This window comes from Tursiops truncatus, chromosome 8, assembly GCF_011762595.2.
Source record: "Tursiops truncatus isolate mTurTru1 chromosome 8, mTurTru1.mat.Y, whole genome shotgun sequence".
Lineage (NCBI taxonomy): Eukaryota > Metazoa > Chordata > Mammalia > Artiodactyla > Delphinidae > Tursiops > Tursiops truncatus.
In genome coordinates this window covers 23,890,535-23,916,476 of record NC_047041.1, presented here as the reverse complement: position 1 = coordinate 23,916,476, position 25,942 = coordinate 23,890,535, and the positions used below count along the sequence as shown (strand labels likewise).

The following is a 25,942-nucleotide window of genomic DNA, read 5'->3' as shown; positions in this document are numbered from 1 at the left end:
AGATTTACATATTCTAACTAGAAATTAAAATTCAATAAGTGTGTTATATAAACTTGATTCGATGGAAGTGTTAACAAGCCATACTTGGAAGTCATTCTCCCCTTATCCACCTTCCACTTATCTACAACCAACCACCCTTCAAGGCCAGTTTCTGTATGAAGTCTTTCCTAATAATTTCAGCTACCATCCATCTTACTCTCATTCCAATATCCTACTGTCTGTACTACCCATTAGGTACTTAGTCATGTGTAACCTTATAATATTATTTAAATTTTCAATTGTCCACCCAAATAGATTATAAATTTCTTGGGTTCTGCACTTTGTATTTACCATAGAAGTTTGCATATACCAAAGAAGTTTGCATAGCACATAAAAAAATAGTAGGTCCTCAAAATATTTGTCAATGATTTCTTATTTTAATAAAGATGAAAATATCACTAATCTTGATCTCCAAACATGTTGGGATTTAAGTACTCTACCATCATGTTAAACTTGGAAAGGTGTACCTTTTTCCTTTATCATCGTTCCTACTGAAGATACCATTCTCAGCCTTGCTGCTTTGAACCTAGAGGTATGCGTTCAACATATTCAGGCAAATTCTGAAATACCAGGGCCAGTGGTTTGCCGGGGGCTTCATCCTGGTGCACAGCATCTTACCTGATGGGTGCTGAGTAGCACAAGGTAGAATGATGGCTTTGCCTCTCTCTTCAGTGACTCTGGACAAGCTTCTGGACAAGATCCCCAATGCCCTAGGCTGGTGGGCAGGGCACACAGAAGAGGGGATTCCCCCACTTGCTGAAGGTGAAATACACTTCTGCTGAGCCCGGAATGAAGAGAAGGGTACTGCTGCACTGCCACTTCAGAGGGAAACAGCCACTTGAAATGAAATGTCTTGCTTTTTCTTTGGAAGGGGGGAAAAGGTGTTTTAATGATCAGTTGGTCTTAATTATTTTTGCTTATAATAGGAGAGAGATAAAGCTACTGATAGAAGTCCAGAGCTGAAAGGGAGGAAATGAAACCCGCTGCAGTTTCCTCTGGCAGGCGGTTCCTGTGGGCCAATCAGTGCCCTCCTCTCCTGTCAGGTGGCTGCTTTCCGCTTCTCCCCAGATGTCCTTTACCAGGCCGCCTGGAGCTGGGGAACAAGCTTCAATCTCCCTAGTCAGAATTCTGCTTTGAAATCTGCTTACTCCTCCCTTCACCCCCAATCCCAGTGTCAGGCCTAAAACGAACTTAACTGCTAAGAGATAACATTCATCAAGAGATAACGTAATTTTTAAATGTTTAGAAGTTGATGGATGGAGGAATTGATGTCCTTTAATATTCATATATATTACCTCACCCGGGACTCACAAAGTGTAGAGTCCACTTGCATCTACCAGTTTCAGTGTAAACAGTAGGTCAAATACCAAAAACTCATCAAAGCCAGAAACCTAAGTTCATATGAACACTCCTTCCCCCTCCTCCTCCAGCCAATCAGCCACTAAGTCCTGCTAATTTAACTGTGCAAATATTTCTTGAACCTTTCCCCTTCTCTTTATCCCTAGTCAAGGCCCCTAAACATATCTGTCTTCTAATCTGGGCTTCACCCTTCATACAGAGCCATCTACCTAAGAGGCACATGTGACACTGTCACTCTGTTGCTAAGCATTTCAATGGCACCTCCTCACCCCCAGTTTGTACCAAGCCGTCTCTTGCAGGTCATTGGCTCTCACTCTGTATTCCAGTGCTAGCCACTGCTAATGGTGCTGCAACTCCATCAGGGTCTTTCACATCTTTGTGACTTATCTCCTCCTGCAAGTCTTCCCTGAGACCACACATGGGGTTAAATGATCTCTGTGTCCCTGTGTGCAACTACCTTATCACCTGCCACATTATAGTGAATATACTGTTTTCAAATCCATCTCCTTCACTACACTGAGAGATTGTGGAGAGCATTTTAGTATCTCTGGTACTAAGATCATGGTAGGATCTCATCTGTGAATAAATGAGTGTTTGATACCTAACAGAAGTGTTGTTGAGTCAATATACTGGGAAAAAAATCTACCCTATGGGGCTTTCATGCTCAAGAGGAACACAGAGGTACCCGACTCTGACCCCTGATGCTGTGAGGTGATGTGAGGAGGGTCCTGAGGCAGTGACAGGTTCCCAAGACAGTTGCCTTAATGCTGCAAATGGAGAAGCTTGTCATATCTGGCAGGTCCAAGAGAAAGAGGTGAAATTGCAATGCTACCCCCAACACGTAACTTTGACGGTTGATTGACCTACAATAAAAAAAAACTCCTGATGATGACCTACCTCCCAGGAAGGAAGCCAAAGGAGTAGTGAGGACCTGGCTTACCTCCCGAAGAGACCCAGGCCCCTGGAGGTGTAGAATCTTCCATCTTTAGGAGTTGCCACCTAGGAGTGCCTATAGTACCTCAGAGATGAAGCTCAGATGAGCTAAGAAGAGAAAAACATTTTAATCACTTTGATGATAAAACTGTAATTATTTTGCAGCACTGTTTGGAAACTGTGACACTTACAACACTTAGTTGGCTTTTAGACACATGAAGATTGTTTATAATAAAAAAATTCACATTTACATATCATTTTGTTCCCCTTAAACTCTGCTTAAGGATCTGGGAGGCCCGGAACAAGTGGTTAAATGCTGACACATGAAGGAAGTGAAAAAAGCTGGGGAAGCAGCTGGAGCCAGAGCTCAGGGGAACTGGGCGTACGAGGTGTGAGGCAGAGCTAGGTGAGGGGTGGTGCATGTGACTTTGAAGGTGGAGACAACTACCCTGGAGGGAATATGTTACTCATAAACCTTTTAAAGTTTTGCCTGGATGACAGCGACAAAGTAATTAAACAGCTGTGGACAGACATGACCTACTTTACTGGCCTTTCCTGTTGTCTTTGGTGGAGGCGGTGCTATAGCCTAACCTACAACTAAGAATGTTTGGTGGGGTGTGAGGTTGGGGGTTGCTGAGAATAGGGAAGAAACTGATGTCCTTGAGGAAGAAGAGGCACTAGCAAGCAGGCCAAGTGGAGGGATGGCCAGACCCTCCTGACATACTCCCCTAGAGGGAAGGCCATTGTTAGCAGTCCCCTCAGCAAGCCCCAGTGATTTTTCTACTCTGAGGAGTGAAGTACCCAACACCAGCTACTTCGGGGACAACTTTCAGCAGACAGAGTTCTCCTTTGGCCTTCGGTGATCCTGAAGGGGACTGCAAAGTGTAGGCTCAAGTACAAACACAGAGATTCAGCAACTCAGACCTGCCCTCAAGTGTGCATGATCCAAAAGTCATGCTTATCTACTTTATGGCATCTGGAAGAAAGGAAGAGGACCACACATAAAATACATGATAGATATTTTAAAAATAGGCCACAAAAATGTTCTGCAGTTTAAACACTTAATAATGAAACGAGGGGGACGAGGGGAAGATGGCGGAAGAGTAAGACGTGGAGATCACCTTCCTCCCCACAGATACACCAGAAATACATCTACACGTGGAACAACTCCTACAGAACAGCTACTGAACGCTGGCAGAAGACCTCAGACCTCCCAAAAGGCAAGAAAGTGCCCACGTACCTGGGTAGGGCAAATGAAAAAAGAATAAACAGAGACAAAAGAATAGGGACGGGACCCGCACCAGTGGGAGGGAGCTGTGAAGGAGGAAAGGTTTCCACACACTAGGAAGCCCCTTCGCGGGCAGAGACTGTGGGTGGCGGAGGGGGAAGCTTCGAAGCCGCGGAGGAGACCACAGCAACAGGGGTGCGGAGGGCAAAGCGGAGAGGTTCCCGCACAGAGGATCGCTGCCGACCGGCACTCACCAGCCCGAGAGACTTGACTGCTCACCCGCCGGGGCGGGCGGGGCTGGGAGGTGAGGCTTGTGCTTCGGTTGGAGCGCAGGGAGAGGACTGGGGTTGGCGTTGTGAACACAGCCTGCAGGGGGTTAGTGAAGCTCGGCTAGCCGGGAGGGAGTCCGGGGAAAAGTCTGGAGCTGCCGAAGAGGCAAGAGACTTTTTCTTCCCTCTTTGTTTCCTGCTGCGCGAGGAGGGGGGATTAAGAGCGCTGCTTAAAGGAGCTCCAGAGGCGTGCGCGAGCCACGGCTAAAAGCGCGGACCCCAGAGACGGGCATGAGACGCTAAGGCTGCTGCTGCCGCCACCAAGAAGCCTATGTGCGAGCACAGGTCACTCTCCACACCTCCCTTCCGGGGAGCCTGTGCAGCCCGCCACTGCCAGGGTCCCGGGATCCAAGGACAGCTTCCCCGGAAGAACGCACGGCGCGCCTCAGGCTGGTGCAATGTCACGGCGGCCTCTGCTGCACCCCTCCCTCCCCCCGGCCTGAGTGAGCCAGAGTCCCTGAAGCAGCTGCTCCTTTAACCCTGTCCTGTCTGAGCAAAGAACAGACCCCCTCCAGCGACCTACACGCAGAGGCGGGGCCAAATCCAAAGCTGAGCCCCTGGGAGCTGTGAGAACAAAGAAGAGAAAGGGAAATCTCTCCCAGCAGCCTCAGAAGCAGCGGATTAAAGCTCCACAATCAACTTGATGTACCCTGCATCTGTGGAATACATGAATAGACAACGAATCATCCCAAATTGAGGAGGTGGACTTTGGGAGTATGATGGATTATTTCTTTCCCTTTTCCTCTTTTTGTGAGTATGTATGTGTATGATTCTGTGTGAGATTTTGTCTGTATAGCTTTGCTTTCACCGTTTGTCCTAGGGTTCTATCTGTCCGTTTTTTTTTTTAATTTTTTTCTTAATAATTATTTATTTTAATACTTTATTTTATTTTACTTTATCTTCTTTCTTTCCTTCCTTCCTTCCCTCCTTTAGACAACGAATCATCCCAAATTGAGGAGGTGGACTTTGCGAGCAAGATTTATGATTTTTTCCCCATTTCCTCTTTTTGTGAGTGTGTATGTGTATGCTTCTGTGTGAGACTTTGTCTGTATAGCTTTGCTTCCACCATTTGTCCTAGGGTTCCAGCCGTCCGCTTTTTTTTTTGTTGTTGTTAATTTTTTTCTTAATAACTATTTTTTAGTTTAATAACTTTATTATATTTTATATTACTTTATTTTATTTTACTTTATCTTCTTTCTTTTTTTCCTTCCTTCCCTCCTTCCTTCCTCCCTCCCTCCCTTCTTTCTTCCTTTTTCTTTCTTTCTTTCTTTCTTTCTTTCTTTCTTTCTTTCTTTCTTTCTTTCTTTCTTTCTACTTCTACTAATTCTATCTTTCTACTTTTTCTCCCTTTTATTCTGAACCGTGTGGATGAAAGGCTCTTGGTGCTGCAGCCAGGACTCAGTGCTGTGCCTCTGAGGTGGGAGAGCCAACTTCAGGACACTGGTCCAAAAGAGACCTCCCAGCTCCACATAATATCAAATGGCGAAAATCTCCCAGAGATCTCCATCTCAACACCAGTACCCAGCTTCACTCAACGACCAGCAAGCTACAGTGCTGGACACACTATGCCAAACAACTAGCAAGACAGGAACACAACCCCACCCATTAGCAGAGAGGCTGCCTAAAATCATATTAAGTCCACAGACACCCCAAAACACACCACCAGACGTGGACCTGCCCAGCAGAAAGACAAGATCAAGCATCATCCACCAGAACACAGGCACTAGTCCCCTTCACCAGGAAGCCTACACAACCCACTGAACCAAACTTAGCCACTGGGGACAGACACCAAAAACAACGGGAACTACGAACCTGCAGCCTGCAAAAAGGAGACCCCAAAAACAGTAAGATAAGCAAAATGAGAAGACAGAAAAACACACAGCAGATGAAGGAGCAAGATAAAAACCCACCAGACCTAACAAATGAAGAGGAAATAGGCAGTCTACCCGAAAAAGAATTCAGAATACTGATAGTAAAGATATCCAAAATCTTGGAAATAGAATAGAGAAAATGCAAGAAATATTTAACAAGGACCTAGAAGAACTAAAGATGAAACAAACAACAATGAACAACACAATAAATGAAATTAAAAATACTCTAGATGGGAACAATAGCAGAATAACTGAGGCAGAAGAACGGATAAGTGACCTGGAAGATAAAATAGTGGAAATAACTACTGTAGAGCAGAACGAAGAAAAAAGAATGGAAAGAACTGAGGACAGTCTCAGAGACCTGTGAGACAACATTAAATGCACCAACATTCGAATTATAGGGGTTCCAGAAGAAGAAGAGAAAAAGAAAGGGACTGTGAAAATATTTGAAAAGATTATAGTTGAAAACATCCCTAATATGGGAAAGGAAATAGTTAATCAAGTCCAGGGAGCACAGAGAGCCCCATACAGGAAATACGCCAAGACACATATTAATCAAGCTGTCAAAAATTAAATAAAACATATTAAAAGCAGGAAGGGAAAAACAACAAATAACACACAAGGGAATCCCCATAAGGTTAACAGCTGATCTTTCAGCAGAAAATCTGCAAGCCAGAAGGAAACGGCAGGACATATTTAAAGTGATGAAGGAGAAAAACCTGCAACCAAGATTACTCTACCCAGCAAGGATCTCATTCAGATTTGATGGAGAAATTAAAAGCTTTACAGACAAGCAAAAGCTGAGAGACGTCAGCACCACCAAACCAGCTTTACAACAAATGCTAAAGGATCTTCTCTAGGCAAGAAACACAAGCGAAGGAAAAGACCTATAGTAACAAACCCAAAACAATTAAGAAAATGGGAATAGGAACGTACATATCGATAACTACCTTAAATGTAAATGAATTAAATGCTCCAACCAAAAGACACAGACTGGCTGAATGGATACAAAAACAAGATCCATATATATGCTGTCTACAAGAGACCCACTTCAGACCTAGAGACACATACAGACTGAAAGTGAGGGGATGGAAAAAGATATTCCATGCAAATGGAAACCAAAAGAAAGCTGGAGTAGCAATTCTCATATCAGACAAAATAGACTTTAAAATAAAGACTATTAGAAGAGACAAAGAATGACACTACATAATGATCAAGGGATCGATCCAAGAAGAAGATATAACAATTGTAAATATTTATGCACCCAACATAGGAGCACCTCAATACATAAGGCAAATACTAACAGCCAGTAAAGGGGAAATCGACAGTAACACATTCATAGTAGGGGACTTTAGCACCCCACTTTCAACAATGGACAGATCATCCAAAATAAAAATAAATAAGGATACACAAACTTTAAATGATACATTAAACAAAATGGACTTAATTGATATTTAGAGGACATTCCATCTAAAAACAACAGAATACACATTTTTCTCAAGTGCTCGTGGAACATTCCCCAGGATAGATCATAACTTGGGTCACAAGTCAAGCCTTGGTAAATTTAAGAAATGAAATTGTATCAAGTATCTTTTCTGACCACAATGCTATGAGACTAGATATCAATTACAGGAAAAGATCTGTGAAAAACACAAACACATGGAGGCTAAACAAGACCCTACTTAATAACGAAGTGATCACTGAAGAAATCAAAGAGGAAATTAAAACATACCTAGAAACAAATGACAATGGAGACACGACGGCCCAAAACCTATGGGATGCGGCAAAAACAGTTCTAAGCGGGAAGTTTATAGCAATACAATCCTACCTTAAGAAACAGGAAACATCTCGAATAAACAACCTAACCTTGCACCTAAACCAATTAGAGAAAGAAGAACAAAAACCCCCAAATTTAGCAGAAGGAAAGAAATCATAAAAATCAGATCAGAAATAAATGAAAAAGAAATGAAGGAAATGATAGCAAAGATCCATAAAACTAAAAGCTGGTTCTTTGAGAAGATAAACAAAATTGATAAACCATTAGCCAGACTCATCAAGAAAAAAAGGGAGGAGACTCAAATCAATAGAATTAGATATGAAAAAGGAGAAGTAACAACTGACACTGCAGAAATACAAAAGATCATGAGAGATTACTACAAGCAACTCTATGCCAATAAAATGGACAACCTGGAATAAATGGAAAAATTCTTAGAAATGCACAACGTGCCAAGACTGAATCAGGAAGAAATAGAAAAAAATCAACATACCAATCACAAGCACTGAAATTGAAACTGTGACGAAGAATCTTCCAACAAACAAAAGCCCAGGACCAGATGGTTTCACAGGCGAATTCTATCAAACGTTTAGAGAAGAGCTAACACCTCTCCGTCTCAAACTCTTCCAAAATATAGCAGAGGGAGGAACACTCCCAAACTCATTCTACGAGGCCACCATCACCTTGATACCAAAACCAGACAAGGATGTCACAAAGAAATAAAACTACAGGCCAATATCACTGATGAACATAGATGCAAAAATCCTCAACAAAATACTAGCAAACAGAATCCAACAGCACATGAAAAGGATCATACACCATGATCAAGTGGGGTTTATTCCAGGAATGCAAGGATTCTTCAATATACGCAAATCAATCAATGATAAACCATATCAACAAATTGAAGGAGAAAAACCATATGATCATCTGAATAGGTGCAGAGAAAGCTTTCAACAAAATTCAACACCCATTTATGATAAAAATCCTGCAGAAAGTAGGCATAGAAGGAACTTTCCTCAACATAATAAAGGTCATATATGACAAACCCACAGCCAACATCATCCTCAATGGTGAAAAACTGAAACCATTCCCACTAAGATCGGGAAGAAGACAAGGTTGCCCACTCTCACCACTCTTATTCAACATAGTTTTGGAAGTTTTAGCCACAGCAATCAGAGAAGAAAAGGAAATAAAAGGAATACAAATTGGAAAAGAAGAAGTAAAGCTGTCACTGTTTGCAGATGACATGATACTATACATAGAGAATCCTAAAGATGCTACCAGAAAACTACTAGAGTTAATCAATGAATTTGGTAAAGTAGCAGGATACAAAATTAATGCATAGAAATCTCTGGCATTCCTATACACTAATGATGAAAATTATGAAAGTGAAATCAAGAAAACACTCCTATTTACCACTGCAACAAAAAGAATAAAATATCTAGGAATAAACCTACCTTAGCAGATAAAAGACCTGTATGCAGAAAATTATAAGACACTGATGAAAGAAATTAAAAATGATACAAATAGATGGAGAGATATACCATATTCTTGGATTGGAAGAATCAACATTGTGAAAATGACTCTACTACCCAAAGAAATCTGCAGATTCAATGTGATCCCTATCAAACTACCACTGGCATTTTTCACAGAACTAGAACAAAAAATTTCACAATTTGCATGGAAACACAAAAGACCCCGAATAGCCAAAGCAATCTTGAGAATGAAAAACGGAGCTGGAGGAATCAGGCTCCCTGACTTCAGACTATACTACAAAGCTACAGTAATCAAGACAGTATGGTACTGGCACAATAACAGAAAAATAGATCAATAGAACAGGATAGAAAACCCAGAGATAAACCCACGCACATATGGTCACCTTATCTTTGATAAGGGAAGCAGGAATGTACAGTGGAGAAAGGACAGCCTCTTCAATAAGTGGTGCTGGGAAAACTGGACAGGTACATGTAAAAGTATGAGATTAGATCACTCCCTAACACCATACACAAAAATAAGCTCAAAATGGATTAAAGACCTAAATGTAAGGCCAGAAACTATCAAACTCTTAGAGGAAAACACAGGCAGAACACTCTATGACATACATAAATCACAGAAAGCTCCTTTTTGACCCACCTCCTAGAGAAATGGAAATAAAAACAAAAATAAACAAATGGGACCTAATGAAACTTCAAAGCTTTTGCACAGCAAAGGAAACCATAAACAAGACCCAAAGAGAACCTCAGAATGGGAGAAAATATTTGCAAATGAAGCAACTGACAAAGGATTAATCTCCAAAATTTAGAAGCAGCTCATGCAGCTCAATAACAAGAAAACAAACAACCCAATCTAAAAAGGGGCAGAGGACCTAAATAGACATTTCTCCAAAGAAGATACACAGACTGCCAACAAACACATGTAAGAATGCTCAACATCATTAATCATTAGAGAAATGCAAATCAAAACTACAATGAGATATCATCTCACACCAGTCAGAATGGCCATCATCAAAAAATCTAGAAACAATAAATGCTGGAGAAGGTGTGGAGAAAAGGGAACACTCTTGCACTGCTGGTGGGAATGTGAATTGGTACAGCCACTATGGAGAACAGTATGGAGGTTCCTTACAAAACTACAAATAGAACTACCATATGACCCAGCAATCCCACTACTGGGCATATACCCTGAGAAAACCATAATTCAAAAAGAGTCATGTACCAAAATGTTCATTGCAGCTCTATTTACAATAGCCCGGAGATGGAAACAACCTAAGTGTCCGTCATCGGATGAATGGATAAAGAAGATGTGGCACATATATATATAATGGAATATTAGTCAGCCATAAAAAGAAACGAAACTGAGCTATTTGTAGTGAGGTGGATAGACCTAGAGTCTGTCATACAGAGTGAAGTAAGTCAGAAAGAGAAAGATAAATACTGTATGCTAGCACATATATATGGAAGTTAAGAAAAAAAAATGTCATGAAGAACTTAGGGGTAAGACAGGAATAAGGACACAGACCTACTAGAGAATGGACTTGAGGACATGGGGAGGGGGAAGGGTAAGCTGTGACAAAGCGAGAGAGAGGCATGGACATATATACACTACCAAATGTAAGGTAGATAGCTAGTGGGAAGCAGCTGCACAGCACAGGGAGATCAGCTCGGTGCTTTGTGACCGCCTGGAGGGGTGGGATAGGGAAGGTGGGAGCGAGGGAGATGCAAGAGGGAAGAGATATAGGAACATATGTATATGTATAACTGATTCAATTTGTTATACAGCAGAAACTAACACACCATTGTAAAGCAATTATACTCCAATAAAGATGTAAAAAAAAAAGAAAAGAAAAGAAAAACCTTTGTTGCCATCTGGGCTCTGATGCATTTTAAATCAGAATGCTGCCTTTTTAGGGGATTTATTTAAGACCCCTAGGACTTTCCTCAGGCTCCCTGGGAGCCTTTGAGGATTCTATCTGCACCACTCCTTGGCCCCATGGTCACTCCTGCCTGTATCACAGCAGCACCTCCGGGAAGCTCATGAGGGGCTGCAGAACAGCAAGTGGTCGGCCTCAGAAAAAGGGGATCTTGTTGTGAAGCTGTGTCACATGGACAGCACTTGAGTCTCACCTAGACTGTGAGTTTATCTGGTGTGGCTGTAGGGGTGAGGCTGACGGAGATCACAGGGGTCCCAAGCTGACCCACACACATCATAGCAATCTATGATCACAATTCACACATTCTCTCAACTGTTATTTAACTCTCTTAAAGCTCAGGTATTAACTTCCCTTTGAATCCACACATTTCCACACACCTCCATCGCTTAGTGTCTGGATCGGTTCACCCGTACAGCAACAGGACATGCTGCACAAGTGCCACAGGGCCCAGAGTCCTGTGTTCTAGTCTCACATCCACCCTTGGTCGTTACTATGGTCTTGAGGTATTTTGAGAAAAGAGAAAAATAAGGATAATAATATCTCATCTGGGAAAATAAGAAAATAATATCTGCTGTTTCTACTTTAAAGGATATTTGAGAGGATCCAGTGAACATGGTAAGCTTTAAAGTACTGCATATATTTAAAAAGTCACCAATCACATATTCCTGAATAATCACAGAATCATCAAAGAAAGACATCTAATTCCTTTCTCTTTCTTTTGACCAACTTGTAGTGAAACCAGGCTGCTTTACCCTTTCAGAAACTCTTTGGGCTTCCATGTTGTCCTTCTTTAGCTATGTCCTGTTTCCTCACGTTGAACATAACCACTCAACAGCCAATGTGAAGAACCTATGACTAGAATTTGGTTCAAGGAAGCGAGTTCACAGCCAGGATGTAATAAGCTCCTGGATATTACAGCATTTGTGTTTATGTGTAACCACACTAAGAGGGCAGTAAAACAAAATAAAAGCAACAAAAAGTGAAAAGCAATTTTTACAGTTGTCAGACTACACAGCTCCAGGGGCAGAAGGTCTTTTTGATCCTGCCAAGAAATTCTGAAGTGGGAAAGTACTAGAAACAAGGCTTTCTACATTTGTGTCAGGCATATTCCTCTCAGACTGTCCTTCACTAGCACTCTAGGCTTTCCCTTCCCAAACCATAGGGTTTCCTGAGAAATCAACAGTCCCTCAACTCATGTAAAGGAGTGGCCTATAGGAAAGATGTGACAAGCGAAGTCACAATCCAATGTCCAGGCAACCAAGATGGGATCCCTTACTGCATATTAGGTCATCTGGGAGCTTTAAAAAAACACCCATGCCCAACCTGATCACAGACCAATTTGGCTGGAGTGTCAGGGTGGGGCATGGAATCGGGCATTTTGAGAGTTCCTCAGGTAGTTGTCATTTCAACCAGGGTTGAGAATCTCTGTCTTTGCAGAGCCTGCAGTCCAAGACTTGTCATCACAGAAGCCAAGGAGACAGATCAAATGTATCTTAGTGCACAGGTAGGCATACAGAAAGGAGAGACAGTGTGAGTACAAAGAACCCAAGTGCAACCCCCTCCTGGACAGGTGAATCTCAGTGCCTGCCAAGTCAATATTATATCATCTTGAGCTGAACTGGATGGTCTACGGCCCCCACTTAGAATATCCAGCAATAAGTTTTCCCTAGGAGGTGCTACAGATTGGATGCCTTATCCTAGGGCAGCCCATTCACAGGCTGGCTAGAGAGGCATCAGGTGACCTGGCATAATGGCCATGAGCACCAGAATCAGACCAGAGAATGTATAAAGAGTCAGCCAGTTGAAATATGCCGCAGCATGAAGTGAGGGAATCAAAGGCATCCTAGGAGAAGAACAGTGTGGGCTGTGCCAGGCAAGCAGAGTAGCTGGTCCCTAGAGTTGTCTTGGTTTCCCAAGTCCTTCAAATTCCAGATTCAGTCCACAGGTAACCTTTCTGCAAAGCCCTCTCCATCTAAAGTGTCCTGAGTGAGACTCTTCCTCTCCACCCAAAGACCCTGACTAACCTGAGCATGTTGGAGGCTGACCATGGCATAGGAAGAATACCCAGAAAGGTGGGGAGAAGCAGCAGCACAGAGAAGCAAGAGCAGAATAGGGCCACTCCCAAAAGGTGCTGAAGCAAGAGACAGAAACTGTGAAAGAGCAGAGTGAGCAGGAACAATAAGTATAGGATAACTGGAAAGAAAACTCAAGACAATTTTCTGGCAGGGAAGCAAAGCCTTAGCAATGTAAGACTGGGCAGTGAGAAAAAGTAGAATCTAAAGGACGACAGAAGAAAACAACAGGGATGGAAGGGAAAAGAGGACAAGAAACTGTCCCTTCCCCGCTCTGCTCTGTGCTGCTGGGAGATGACCCCTGTAAGCTGCATTTCCCAGGCTCTCACTACCAGTTAGATGCTTCCAGCTGGCTTCAGCCAGACACTGGCAAAAGACTGGAGGGCTGGAAGGGAAAAGTCAGGGTATTTCTCCTCTTCCCTCTCTCTGCCTCATGCAGAACTTCTGGCAGTGACTGTCTCTCCCACGTCTCCAAATCCCCAGACAGGCCTGCCATGGTCCCAGTTTCTCGTGGGGGACCCTAGCCTGTAGGGCTTGGCTAACACCACCTGCTCCCTTTTCCTCTCTAACCAGTGGTGTGCTACAGCTGGCTTGTACTGGTTTACAAGAGCAGATTGTAAATATTCAGGAATTTTACAAGCTGTTTGTTAAACTGTTTCTAGCTTGAAATTAGCCAATGCTACAAATCAAGGCTTTTTCTCTAGGAGTACCAGTTATCAGTGCACCACTGCCTCCAGGCTCCCTGCAGCTGCCAATCTCTGGTCAGCCTCACTGTCCCCTGATTGTTTTCTCTCCCTTTTTTTAATCACCATGTAACTAACCAATTCACGGCACTACACTCTGTTTTAAATACCCAGTAGTTTCTGTTTTCCTGGTGTGACCCTGAGTGATAAGCAATGATCTCCTGAAGAGTTTTACCTGTTCCCCTGTGAATGGTAAACATTAAACTCAAAACATATGTGATTTTAATTTTGTTTGCTTGTTTGTCTAGTAATCCTGTTAATCAGTTATCCTTTTAAAGCAAATTAATTTTGTTGTAAGTTAAAAACTTATACCCCCCTAATAAGGTATTTGTTTGACTAGGAAAAGAACCAGATCTAAATGACAACCAGGTCACTTGATGGATATCTCAGGATGAGATAATTGAGGTCTACTCTCAATTAGGTTTGCTACCTGTCATAGAAAATGGAAAGAGGAAGGAAACTGAAACACGATCCATTAACTATGTGCACTGATAAACGTATAACAAACAATCACACTTCTCAGTACTAAAGCCTTTTCCTTGCAATTTCCTTCTTAAGTTTCATGAAAGCTGATGTTGCAGCATTTGCCTCATCAATTCTTTGCTGTTGTTGATATTGTTTTTTTGTCCCATAGTCCTTTCTCTAAAAGGAATAACCATGGGCCCTAGAAGTAGATGGAAATAAGTGGTACCAGGACAATTTGCTAGTTATTTGGGAAAAAAATCAATTTATATAATTAACCTACCTTATAGGTAAAATACATATCTGATCAATTAAAAAGTTAAATTTTCAAAAAGATTTTAAAAACTAGAGGTAAATGTCGATCTAATTTCTAAATGGAAGAACTTTTTAATCTAAAAAACAAACAAAAAAATTTAAACTTAGTACATTATATAAATAGGAAAAAAAAAGCCTTTTCTCAGATAAATAGCAGTTAAGTGCAAACTGAAATCTGGGAAATATATTTGTAATAAGTAGGATAAAAGTCAATTTCCTTAATGTATAGAGAAATATATAAAGCAATAAAAAACCCAAAACACACTGAGACTCTGTGTCAGATAGTGCTCTTTGCCTTCTAGAATCCGTTCCCCCTAGTTCCCCTCCTTTTTGGTTTTGCTGTGGGCAGCAAAGTGTGCAGCCCCAGGGGATGGATCACGAATGATTTAAGCCTAACATTTAAATCCTATTACTTGATTTCTCAATTCCCTTGCAGCAAAGGGTGGCTTTATGACCTGGTTCTGGTCAATGAGACATAAGGGGAAGTGTGCTGGGATAGCATTTGGCAAAGCTTTTACTTTCATAATAAAGGGGACAGATGCAGTTGGCTCCACCCTATCCCCTCTCTCCCTGCCTTGAACATGGATGTAATGTTTGGGGCAGTTGCAGCCATTTTTCATTGCAAAGACACCAACCTGACATCCTAAACCACTAAACCAGCTAGCAGTCGCCTACTTCTAGATATCTTGTTTATGTCAGAAAACTTTATTCCCAAGTCATTAAAGCCATGATTAGATCTGTTATTTGTGACAACAAGCATTCTGAATATAAATTCTGAAATATAAATGGGCAAAGGTATAGAGAATTCATAAATCATGAAATGTAAATAAATAGTAAACATATGAAAAAAGTTCAAATTTATTATAACCACAGTGTCAGAAATTATTGATAAATCTATTATAAGAATATTTTAGCCTACAAAATTAGCAAAGATTAAACATAATAATAATAATAATACGATCCAGGGCTGGGAAGGGTATGGTAAAATAGGAGGCTTTCCGCTGCAAGTCAAGTCAGTGTTCGGTAGAACATTTTTGAAGAGCAAGTTGGTAACAGGTATCATGAATTTAGCAAGTATTTATATTATAAAATAATGATTCTACATTTTGAAATTTACCTTAGGGACACAGTTTAAATTGAATTAAGGATGTAAGCACAAATGTTTGTCCTGGTGTTATTTAACATAGTGTAACAGAGAAGAACAAACCTGACTCCATATTGAATCTATTCCTTTAGCTCTAACCTGTGTGCTCTGTTGCCAGTGCTTAGTCATGCTGGTTCTGAACCTTTTGTACAAGAATGTTGCCTAGAGCCTGAAATATACAGGATAGCCCATTCTCAAGAACATCGTGACCAGACCTAAATGGACAGTTGCAAGAACAAAGAATTCTGGCACCAAGAAGTTTGCAACAACCAGCCACATCCCCTCCCCTTTTAGTATAAAAGAAGGCTGAATTCTAACTTGGGTGAGATGGTTCTTTGGGACACTAGTCCACCTCTTCCTGGTCTGCTGGCTTTCCAAATAAAGTCACTATTCCTTGCCCCAACAACTTGTCTCTCAATTTATTGGCCTGTAGTGCAGCAAGCAGTATGAGCTTGGACTCGTTAACAATAGCAATGAGAAACAAAAAGAATAAGAGAAAACTGAAGAACCTAAAATACTGGAATGATTAATTAAATTATAAAATGCATATAGCAGAATAGTATGCAGCCACAAAAAATAATGTTGACTAAGAGTCTTTAATTTGAAGGGGTTATTTTTATGTCAGATATTACACAAACAAAAATATACACAGTACAGTCACAATTATATGAAAGTGAGTGTGGATGAAAACAGTTTTGATGATTCCTAGAAAGTTAAACCCAGAATTACCAAATGTCACAGTAATTCCACTCTTGGGTATATACCCCAAAGAACTGGGAACAGGTACTCAAAACCCTTGTAGATAAATATTCATAGCAACACTATTCACAATAGCCAAAAGGTGGAAACAACCCAAATGTTTATGAAGAATGGATAAACAAATTGTGGTATGTACATACAATGCAATATCATTCAATCATAAAAAAGAATGAAGTACAGACACATGCTACAAAGTAGATAAACCTCAAAACATTATGCTAAGTAAAGCAGACACAAAAGGTTATGTATTATATGAAAGGTTCCATTTATATGAAATATTCAGAATAGGTAGATACATATAGACAGAAAGCTGATTGGTGGTTGCCAGCATTGGAGGGAGGCAGGAATGAAGAGTAACTTTTAAAAAAATTTATTTTATTGAAGTAGAGTAGATTTACAGTGTTGGGTTAATTTCTGCTGTACAGGAAAGTGATTCAGTTATATATATATATATATATATATATATATATATATACATACACACACATATATATTCTTTTTCATATTTTTTCATTATGGTTTATCACAGGATATTGAATATAGTTGCCTGTGCTATACAGTAGGACCTTGTTTATCCATTCTATATATAATAGTTTGCATCTGCTAATATCAAACTCCCAATCCATCCCTCCCCCACCCCCTCCCTCTTGGCAACCAACCACAAGTCTGTTCTCTATGTCTGTGAGTCTGTTTCTGTTTCGTAGATAAGTTCATTTGTGTCAAATTTTACATTCCACATATAAGTGATATAATATGGTATCTGTCTTTCGAAGAGTAACTATTTAATGTTTAATTTTGGGGTGATGAAAATGTTTCTAGCCTTGTGCCCAAATATCCCAACACGTTTTGTTGAAAAGACTATCCTTCATTGAACTGCTTTCATACCTTTGTAAAAAAATCAATTGGCTATATTTTGGGGGTCTATTTCTGGACTACATTCTGTTCCATCAAACTATATGTTTTTCCCTTCACAACTACTATGATAGCTTGATTACTGTGATGTTATAGTAAGTCTTAAAATCAAGTAGTGTGATTCTTTCAATTTTCTTCTTTTTTTCAAAATTGTTTTGTCTACTCAGTTCCTTTGTTTTTTCATAAAATTTTTTAAAAATTAGATTTTTAACTGTTCATTGTTATTATATGGAAACACAGTAGATTTTTGTGTATTAATCTTGTATTCTACCACCTTGCTAAATTCACTTATTAGTTCTAGGATTTTTTTGATAGGTTTTTGGGGAGATTTTCTTTGTAGACAATCATGTCATCTGCAAATAGTGATAGTTTTATTTCTTCCTTTCTGATATGTATACCTTTCATTTCTTTGCCTTGCTAGGACCTCAAGTATGATGTTAAATAGGAACGGAAGGATTGATTGTACATCCTTGTCTTGTTCTCAATCTTAAAGGAAAAGCAGTCTTTCACCATTAGATATGATGTTAGCTGTAAGTTTTTTGTAGATACCTTTTATTAGGTTCTATTTCTTCCTTGCCAAGAGGTTTTATCTTGGCTTTTTCTGCATCAACTGATATGATCATGTGTTTTTCTTCTTTAGACTGTTGATATAGTGGTTTACAGTAATTTATTTAAAAACATTGAACCAGCCTTACTGTTATGTATTAAATTGTGTCCTCCAAAAAAGATATGTTGGAGTCCTAACCCCTCGTACCTCAGAACATGACCTTTTTTGGGGATAGGGTCTTTACAAAGGTAATCAAGATAAAATGAGGCCATTAGGGTGGGCTCTAGTTCAGTATGATTGGTGTCCTTATGGAAAAGGCAAAATTTGGACAGCAGAGGCAGACATGCACACAGGGAGAATGCCATGTGAAGACTGGAGTTACACTGCCACCACCCCAGGAACTACCAGAAGTTAGGAGAGGCCTGGAACAGATTCTTCCCAAGTGCCTTCAGAGGGAGCATGGCCCTTCTTGATACCTGGAGGACAGATCTTTTCAGCAGATCTGAAGAACAGAGCAGTGGTTGCCAGGTTACTCTCTCCCCACACCAGATCAGACCCTTCCCTCCTTCAACTACCATTAAATGCATTGTTTTAAAATTGAAACCAAGGCAAACTTGATATAAATATAAAACACCACAACTTTTCTTTGGGAAGTGGGGAGTTTGGTGGTCACTGTAGCCCCTGATTTCCTCTTTCATCATTAGAAAGTCTAACACACAGAGGAATGAGGAAGCTGGCTCCTGTGGTATGCCAAGTTGATATTTTGAGTACAGCCTTTAATTAGGGCTATTGGCAACGCCAATAAGGAAATATTCCTGAGCAGGAGAGTGAAGTGAACCTAGACCCTCAATATTATGGCCTGTGCAGTAACTAACTGCAGAAAAACGGACCTGAATTGCTTTAGCAAGGCTCTTAGCCAACTCGTTCTCAGTTTTAAAACCCAAATGTGCTAACAGGAAGAAGAATATTTTCTGATTAACCTTAATCTGACCTTCTTTGTCCTTCATATGGTTTCCCCAGATCTATCCTTCCCTCATTTTGTACTCCCTCACAGAAGTAAGTTAAAGTCCACTTAATTAGGAACTGCGTACCTACTAGGTGTGTGAGGCTCTCCATCCCTAAGATAATCCTTGACCACAAAGAACTTGAGATTGATGCAGAGAAACCAACTTACCCATAAATACATTAACATTACAAAATGTATAAAACATTATAAAGAAAAGGGCAGAAAAATATTCAGATATTTTTAAGACAAATATTTTAAAAGTTATATTTATGAAGGAAAAAGAGTTATTTTGCATTTCTTTATTATCAAAAGAAATAATCATTAAAAAATAATCCGTGATAATTTTAAGGAATAAAATAATAGTAAAATGGTTAGAGTTCCTTTAAATATCACATCCAAGAGATAACCATCTTAATAGTTTACAGTATATCCTTACAAAATACATATATGCTTTTTTAAAAAAAAAACAGCAATAAAAGAAAATTTCACATATTGAGGTACAGGGAAGTCATTCTGGCTTATACATGAGTAAACTTGAATTTTGTGCTAACTAAAACAGCCTGTGTGTACATACATTGTACATCTGCTTTAATTATTAAAGAAAAGGGCACAGTGACCAGAAGTAAAGAATGTCCATGTTAAAAGTAAAGATTAAATGCCTCCCTTCCTGGGACACCAATGCTGGTTCTCCTTTGATGATGATTCCCTTCCCAGGTGCCAAGGCTGTACTGACTCACTGTGTATGTGCTGATCTGTTTTTGGTCTCCTTGGAGACCAATCCAAGGAGTAACTAGCCGGGAGAATTTGTCTGAGAGAAAGCTCTCCCCTCAGTTTAAAGGAATTAACTAAATTGGATGTTACTGAAAAGTGCAGACGCCTCAGAGATCCATGATATTGATCCCATTCCTTGTTATATTATCAGAACACTCCAGCCTATAGGGCACTCTTGTGACCTCCAGGCAGTTCTCACAGTCCCTTCCCCAGCCACGCAGGGCTCCATGAGGGCAAGCTACATTTGTACGAAGTCTTCATCTTAGAGGACTTAACCACCAACCAAAAACTTTCATAGACTAAAGCCATTTGGGGCAGAATTTCTTTGCTGTATCCTCAGGGCCAACACAGTGTCTGGCACAGAGTAGATGCCCAATAAATAAGCATCCAAAGTTTCTTGAAAGTCTATCCTAGCCAGAGGCAAATTTCACCAGCTGGAAGAGGAGAGGGCAGGCAGAAAGCCTATGAGAGACAGGAGACTTGTGTATCTTGTTTTTAATCTCCGCAGGATGTTGCAGTTTCCAGCAGCTACGGATCACTTCACTACTTTGATATGCATAGTCCCCCTCAGGACTGAGGCACAGCTCAAGTACACTAGTGTAAATCAATCGAAACAGCTAAGTTCTAGAAAACTCTCCTGGGCTGCAATCTTGCCACTGAGCAAAGATAGTCTAAATCTAGACATGCCATTTTTCAACTTAAGTACACCTGGTGCTGTAACATCTTATACTTTATAAGTTTTCTGCAATAGGAAAAATAAACATTTTTGATTTATTGATATCTCTTCTGTGAGCTTGACTAGTTGATATAATCTCTTGGTACTTTCTATTTCAGTCACACTTATGAGATGGGGGTGGTGGGGGTTATAGGTAGGTAGTTGTGTTTTTCAAAGACTTGTAAAAAGTAAGATGCTTTTCAGATTTTATTCCATCTATCTATCTATCCATCTATCTATAGTATTTGTGTATATATATGTATACACACACACATATATATTTCCTCCAAGATGTGATAGAAGTAGTAAGGGGAAATTTTTCACCCGCCAATCGTGATTCAAACTCTCAGCCATTTTTCTTCACTGTAGCTAAAACCACAGACTGTACATGGCTTAAAAAGTCACGACCAAGTGAATACTTCCAGGCAAAATCCTTTCCACAATCCAAAAAGAAGCGTAACTGACAGATTATAATTTAAGTATTTCCATTTCTTTAACTGGCTCTCAGAGAATTTCTGTAGCTCAGATCCCAGACTGACAGGACAGAAGAGGATAAATGTAACAGAGTGATTATAGTCCATTACAGGGTTCAAAGGAGGGAGAAATCCCATGTAACTGGGCAGAGGGTATTGAGGGATGAGAAGAAGGTGAAACAAACAGAGACTGAGAAATGGGAAGAGAAGTTGGGACAGCAGAAGCCTCTGACTGCAGCCAGTGCAGACCATTAATTCCTTCATCAAGTATTTATAGGGGGCCTATACAGACAGAAACCTTTGTGACCCAGGTCTCCCTCTCCTCTTAGCCATGAAATCCTACATCTTTCCCCTCATCTGCCTTCCCAGAGCCTTAGGAGGAAGCATGTGTCCGGCATTCCTGCCCAGACTACCAAGCATCCTTACCCCCAGGTCTGATATCCCATCTTGGCAGTGTTGGGTTTGAGGGCAGGAGAGCCCAGCCCCCAGCTGTCAGGGCAAGCCCATGCCTTTCAGCAAACATTTACTGACTGTTCACCATGGGCCAAGAGCTGCAGCAGGCCCTAGAGATTCACGGAAAGGAGAAGCACAGATTTTTGCTATTTTCTTCTAGTTGCTATGCACATGCCCAGATGTCCAGAAGAAACTGAAATAATAACATAAGCACTATTTTGTGTTCTGCTTTTTCACAGAACAGTGCCTCGTACACATTTTTCCACAGCTGCATCCATGACAAGCTTGAGGTGTCTACAAAACCAAGGTAGTCAGAAATATAGAACTAAAATATCATATTGGATGGGACATAATGATGTCTTCATAATTGTCCTTTGTAATGACTGGACTTTTACTTAGATTTGAAATTTTCCACTATTTTGCTATTATAGGTAACACTGCAATATCTGAGAGTATATGTCTTGTTTTTCCTCTACTAAATTGTTTCCTCAGGGAAAAATATGGTATAGTGGAAAGAATACAGGTTTTTAGAGCCAGATAGATTTGGGTTCAAATTCTAGTTCTGCCACTTACGAGCTGTGTGACCTTGGGCAAGTTCCTTAACCTTGCTAAATTTCAGTTTCTCTTCTGTACAAAGTCATTAATAATACTCACCCCAAGGGATGGTTGTGAGGATTAGTCAATGCTGATGGGTAAAATAATTTTGAGATGGATCTGGATTTGAATTCTAGCTCTGCTGCTTAACTTGAACAAGATACTCAACATTTTTAAGCTGTTTCCTTCTCTGTGGAATGGAAATTAAAGTGTGTACCTAACGAGGTTATTGAGAGGATTAATTAAAAATATACAACATGTTTAATACAGTGCCTAGTATACAGTAAGGGACCAATAAATGTTAGCAATTATTATTATCACAGTAATTACTATTATTACTTAAAAAGGCAGCACTTAATAAATGTTGGTGTGGTCATTTTCTCCACCTCAATCTCCGACTAATGAGTAACATTCAAGAATTGGATAACTGGGTCAAGGGCAAGTCATATCTTCACAGGTGTTGCAGTATTGTTCACCAAAAGGATGATATTCAACTTACAATACCACTAACAATATACAGAATCTATCCATTTCACTTCAACCCTCACCAAGTCTTTTTAGTTATTTTTAAAGGTGCAGTATGATATCTTGAGGTTACTTTGATTTTTTCTTTTTTCTTTTTTTTTTACTGTTAGGGTGAACATTTTCCCATATGTTTTGTTTACTGTTTTGATATCTTCTAGTGTGAATGATTTCTTTCTATCTTTGCTTATTCATCAGTATGAATCTTGGTGTTTTTCTTAAAAATCTGAATAAACTCTTCATATATTGGAAACATTATAATATTTAATGTGAATACTTTCCCAGTAAGCTGGGGCCAAAGAGTTCTGGTACTGATGAAGGAAGATCGGGGGAAGCTCATTTCTACAGGTGGGGCTATGGTCTCCTGCATGGTGAACTCAACTAGTTCTGTGCCATTAACATCCACCTCTGGACACCTCTGGCCTTGCATGATACTGTAGTTCTATATTTCTAACTGTAGGATACTTCTTCTTAGTTGTCTTGTAGACAGCTCAAGCCTATCACAGATAGGCCCTAACCGGCAAACCTTCCAAGCTTCTGCATTTAGTCCCTTCCCTTTTTTTTTTTTTTTTTTTTTGTACACGGGCCTCTCACTGTTGTGGCCTCTCCCGCTGCGGAGCACAGGCTCCAGAGGCTCAGGCTCAGCGGCCTAGCCGCTCCGCGGCATGTGGGATCTTCCCGGACCGGGGCACGAACCCGTGTCCCCTGCATCAGCAGGTGGACTCTCAACCACTGCGCCACCAGGGAGGCCAGTGCCTTCCCTTTTTGTCCTAATTAAGAGATCTGAAGACTGTTTCTCAGTATAGTAAAAAGACCTCTGAGAGTCTCTTAGCACTGTTGTATTTTTTCTCAAATAATACTCTTGATTTATAAGTCACGTGTCTTGACTTGATTAGGAAAATACGATGATCAAAAATGAACAGAAGAGCTAAGTTGGCATGTCATCTCAGGACTTTTCTGCATGCCAGTATCTGCTTCTAAAACCAACGCATGTGAGCTGGTGAGCAGAGCAATCCCATGGAGACTGCTATCCAGGGACAGGTATTTGATAGTGAGACACAGGAATCAACCAGGGGAAAATAAAGTACTAGAAATAATTGCCTTGAGCATTTGGCTCAAGTGTCTGCTTTCCTTAAATTATTTGTATACTTTAGTGGTGACATTTAAAAAATTGCTGGGGTAATTATTTTTCAAAGTTTGTTTAATAGTTAACAGTATTGATTTTTTTTCTCTGCTTCAGACCTTTATTAAACAGATTTTTTAAAAAACAAAGCAGAAAAAAATGTTGTGCCTGAGTAAATAATCTTAATTATTTTAAATTTCCTCTCTGATAATGCCAATATTCCTATCATAACAGTATTGATCTTTGTCTTAGCATTATGGCTTTTTTTGCTGATGCTCCAGTTAGGATATGAGTGCCATGAAATCAGAAAATGTGTTTTAGCCTTCCTTCTAAGGCCTAGCCCAATGGCCTTTGCCATCTAAGTGTAGTTCCCCCTAAAGTCAGCTGCCACAGGCACCATGAGCTGCTATAGAGAAAACACAACAAGGCAAGCATGCAGTTCTAAAGCTCTGCTTCCCAACATTGGGTGTGCCTGTGTACACTGCACGTGCATACGTGTGGGCACATGCTCCTGGGTGTATGTGGGTGTGGACATACTGTGCTCACGAGGGCATATTTCTTCATAGTTTGAAGAAATTATGGAGCCTATTTTTCTAAAGGCAGAGTATGATGGCGTGAAATACACATCCTCAAACTTCAAATATTCACTTCTCCCCACAAGAGTCATATCTGGGGGGTAGGGGGTGGGGAGAGAAGACAGGGTTTTGGGCCCAGTGTGTTTTAATCGCTTCTACAAAACCAGCTAGGGTTTCCCTATGTGAAGAGTATCTTTGGAGGTTTTTTCCCTGGGGGTTTGGGGGGTGAGGGGTAAGTAGGATGCCTGGAAGGAAGTGGAAACATAGAACCTAGATCACCAAGAAGTTGTTCACAAACAAAATGGCTTTCTAAATTCCATCAGTGCCACACTTTCTGGTCTGAGAGTGATGCCCTAAATTTTCTTCCACAGTCCACTGGAGGCCTTGGGTGGGTTTATTCCAGGATTGGTGAGAAAGTCTTTAATTCATTCCAAGACTTATCCCACACTTCCCCAGCAGAAAAACTGGTTACTTTACATCTCAGGCAATGATCTCTGGATTTCATTTCCTGGTAACTAATCCCTCACCTCCAACACTGTACAGTAAGGTCAAGGGGGAAATTCCGCAGCAACTTCTTCCCCAAGCGCCACACACAAGGGGATCGAACCATTCTAGACACCCCACGCGGCCCAGTCCCAGCTGGGTTCACTCCACACAATTTGGCAAGTTCCTCGAACTCCAGCCCTTGGGGTGGGAAACACTTGGCCTCCAGTGAGGTGCCAGCTCTCCCGGGCCTCGCTGACGGCCCGCGTCGGATGGAGAGGGAGGTTTCTCTGGGGCAGAGGAAGAGTGTGTTGGGCGAGAGTGGACGACCCGGAGGCCTCTGTAAGCACGTGGATGCGCGCGGGCAAGACTGCGCTCCCCACCCCGTTTCATGGGCCCACCTGGCCCGCGCCACGTGGCAGCCTAGGAGACACCTGAGAGATCCGCCACCCAGCCTGGACCCCCTGCGGCGATTGCCGCCCACGTGTCCCGGTCTGGGGCCGGAGCCGCAGCGCAGGATCCACTCTGAGAAGAAACGCGCCAAGGCACGCTCCCGCGCGGCGAGGGCAGGGGCGCGCCCTACGCTGCGGGACCTGAGCTCGCAGTCCAGCCTGCCCGGAAGGCCGTGTCTGCACCAGCAGCGCCTCCCAACGTTCTCAAGAGAGACTCACTGCAGATTTCCCCCTGCCGGGCCGCGCGCTCCGGACGAACGCTGAGCGTCCCCGAGCCTCGGACAGGTGCCCCACAAAAGCTCGACCCCTTCCTCCACTCACGCCGGGCTCGGGGGACGCCGCGGACGCCCCCCACTGTGGCCCAGACCCAGGGGAAAAAGGAATTAGCTCGGTACCTGATCCTGTCCTTCTCTGCCCTCTGTAGCTCCTCATTTCTTTCCAGCACCTGAAGGATCTTCCTGGCTTCTTCTTCATTTAGGAAACTGAAATCAAACCCCTGAGGAACTTTCGTCATATCCTCTACTGTGTGTGAATTAACACTTAAGCTCTTGGCGCTTCCTGTTACAATGACATTTTTCAAGCTATAGAAGACCAGTTTCAGGAACTTGATCCTATAGCCAATGATAAGTCCTCCCGTTTGAAAATCTAAAACCACAAACCTAGGGAACAGCCCACACCTACAGGGCTCTCAATGACATATTTCTCTCAGCCTATCCAACCGAGATGCAAAATGAACGGCTGAAGGGAGAGAGGGAACCAATCCCATTCCAAAGGGGCGGCCCCTTCCACGCTCCTCCCTTCCCTCCCCCACCCCCTATCAGACTTGTTGACGATCCTACGTAATTTTGCTCGTGAGGC

At 41.4% G+C, this 25,942-nt stretch overlaps 1 protein-coding gene across 6 annotated transcripts in view; it reads right to left on the bottom strand.

Annotated features, from left to right (window-relative positions):
• Positions 1-25,742, bottom strand: part of POGLUT3 (protein O-glucosyltransferase 3) — a 105,530-nt gene extending 79,788 nt beyond the window's left edge. For 2 of the 6 annotated variants that reach the window (XM_019941933.3, XM_019941934.3), the window contains exon 1: positions 25,480-25,713. In XM_019941933.3, the coding sequence (XP_019797492.1) occupies positions 25,480-25,598 (119 nt within the window). In that variant the 5' untranslated portion in view covers positions 25,599-25,713. Of the gene's footprint in view, positions 1-657; positions 902-2,338; positions 2,440-25,479 lie in introns of all 6 variants that reach the window. The other 4 variants (XM_073808239.1, XM_073808240.1, XM_073808245.1 and 1 more) reach the window with 4 other exon arrangements.
• Positions 25,743-25,942: the final 200 nt, after the last annotated feature.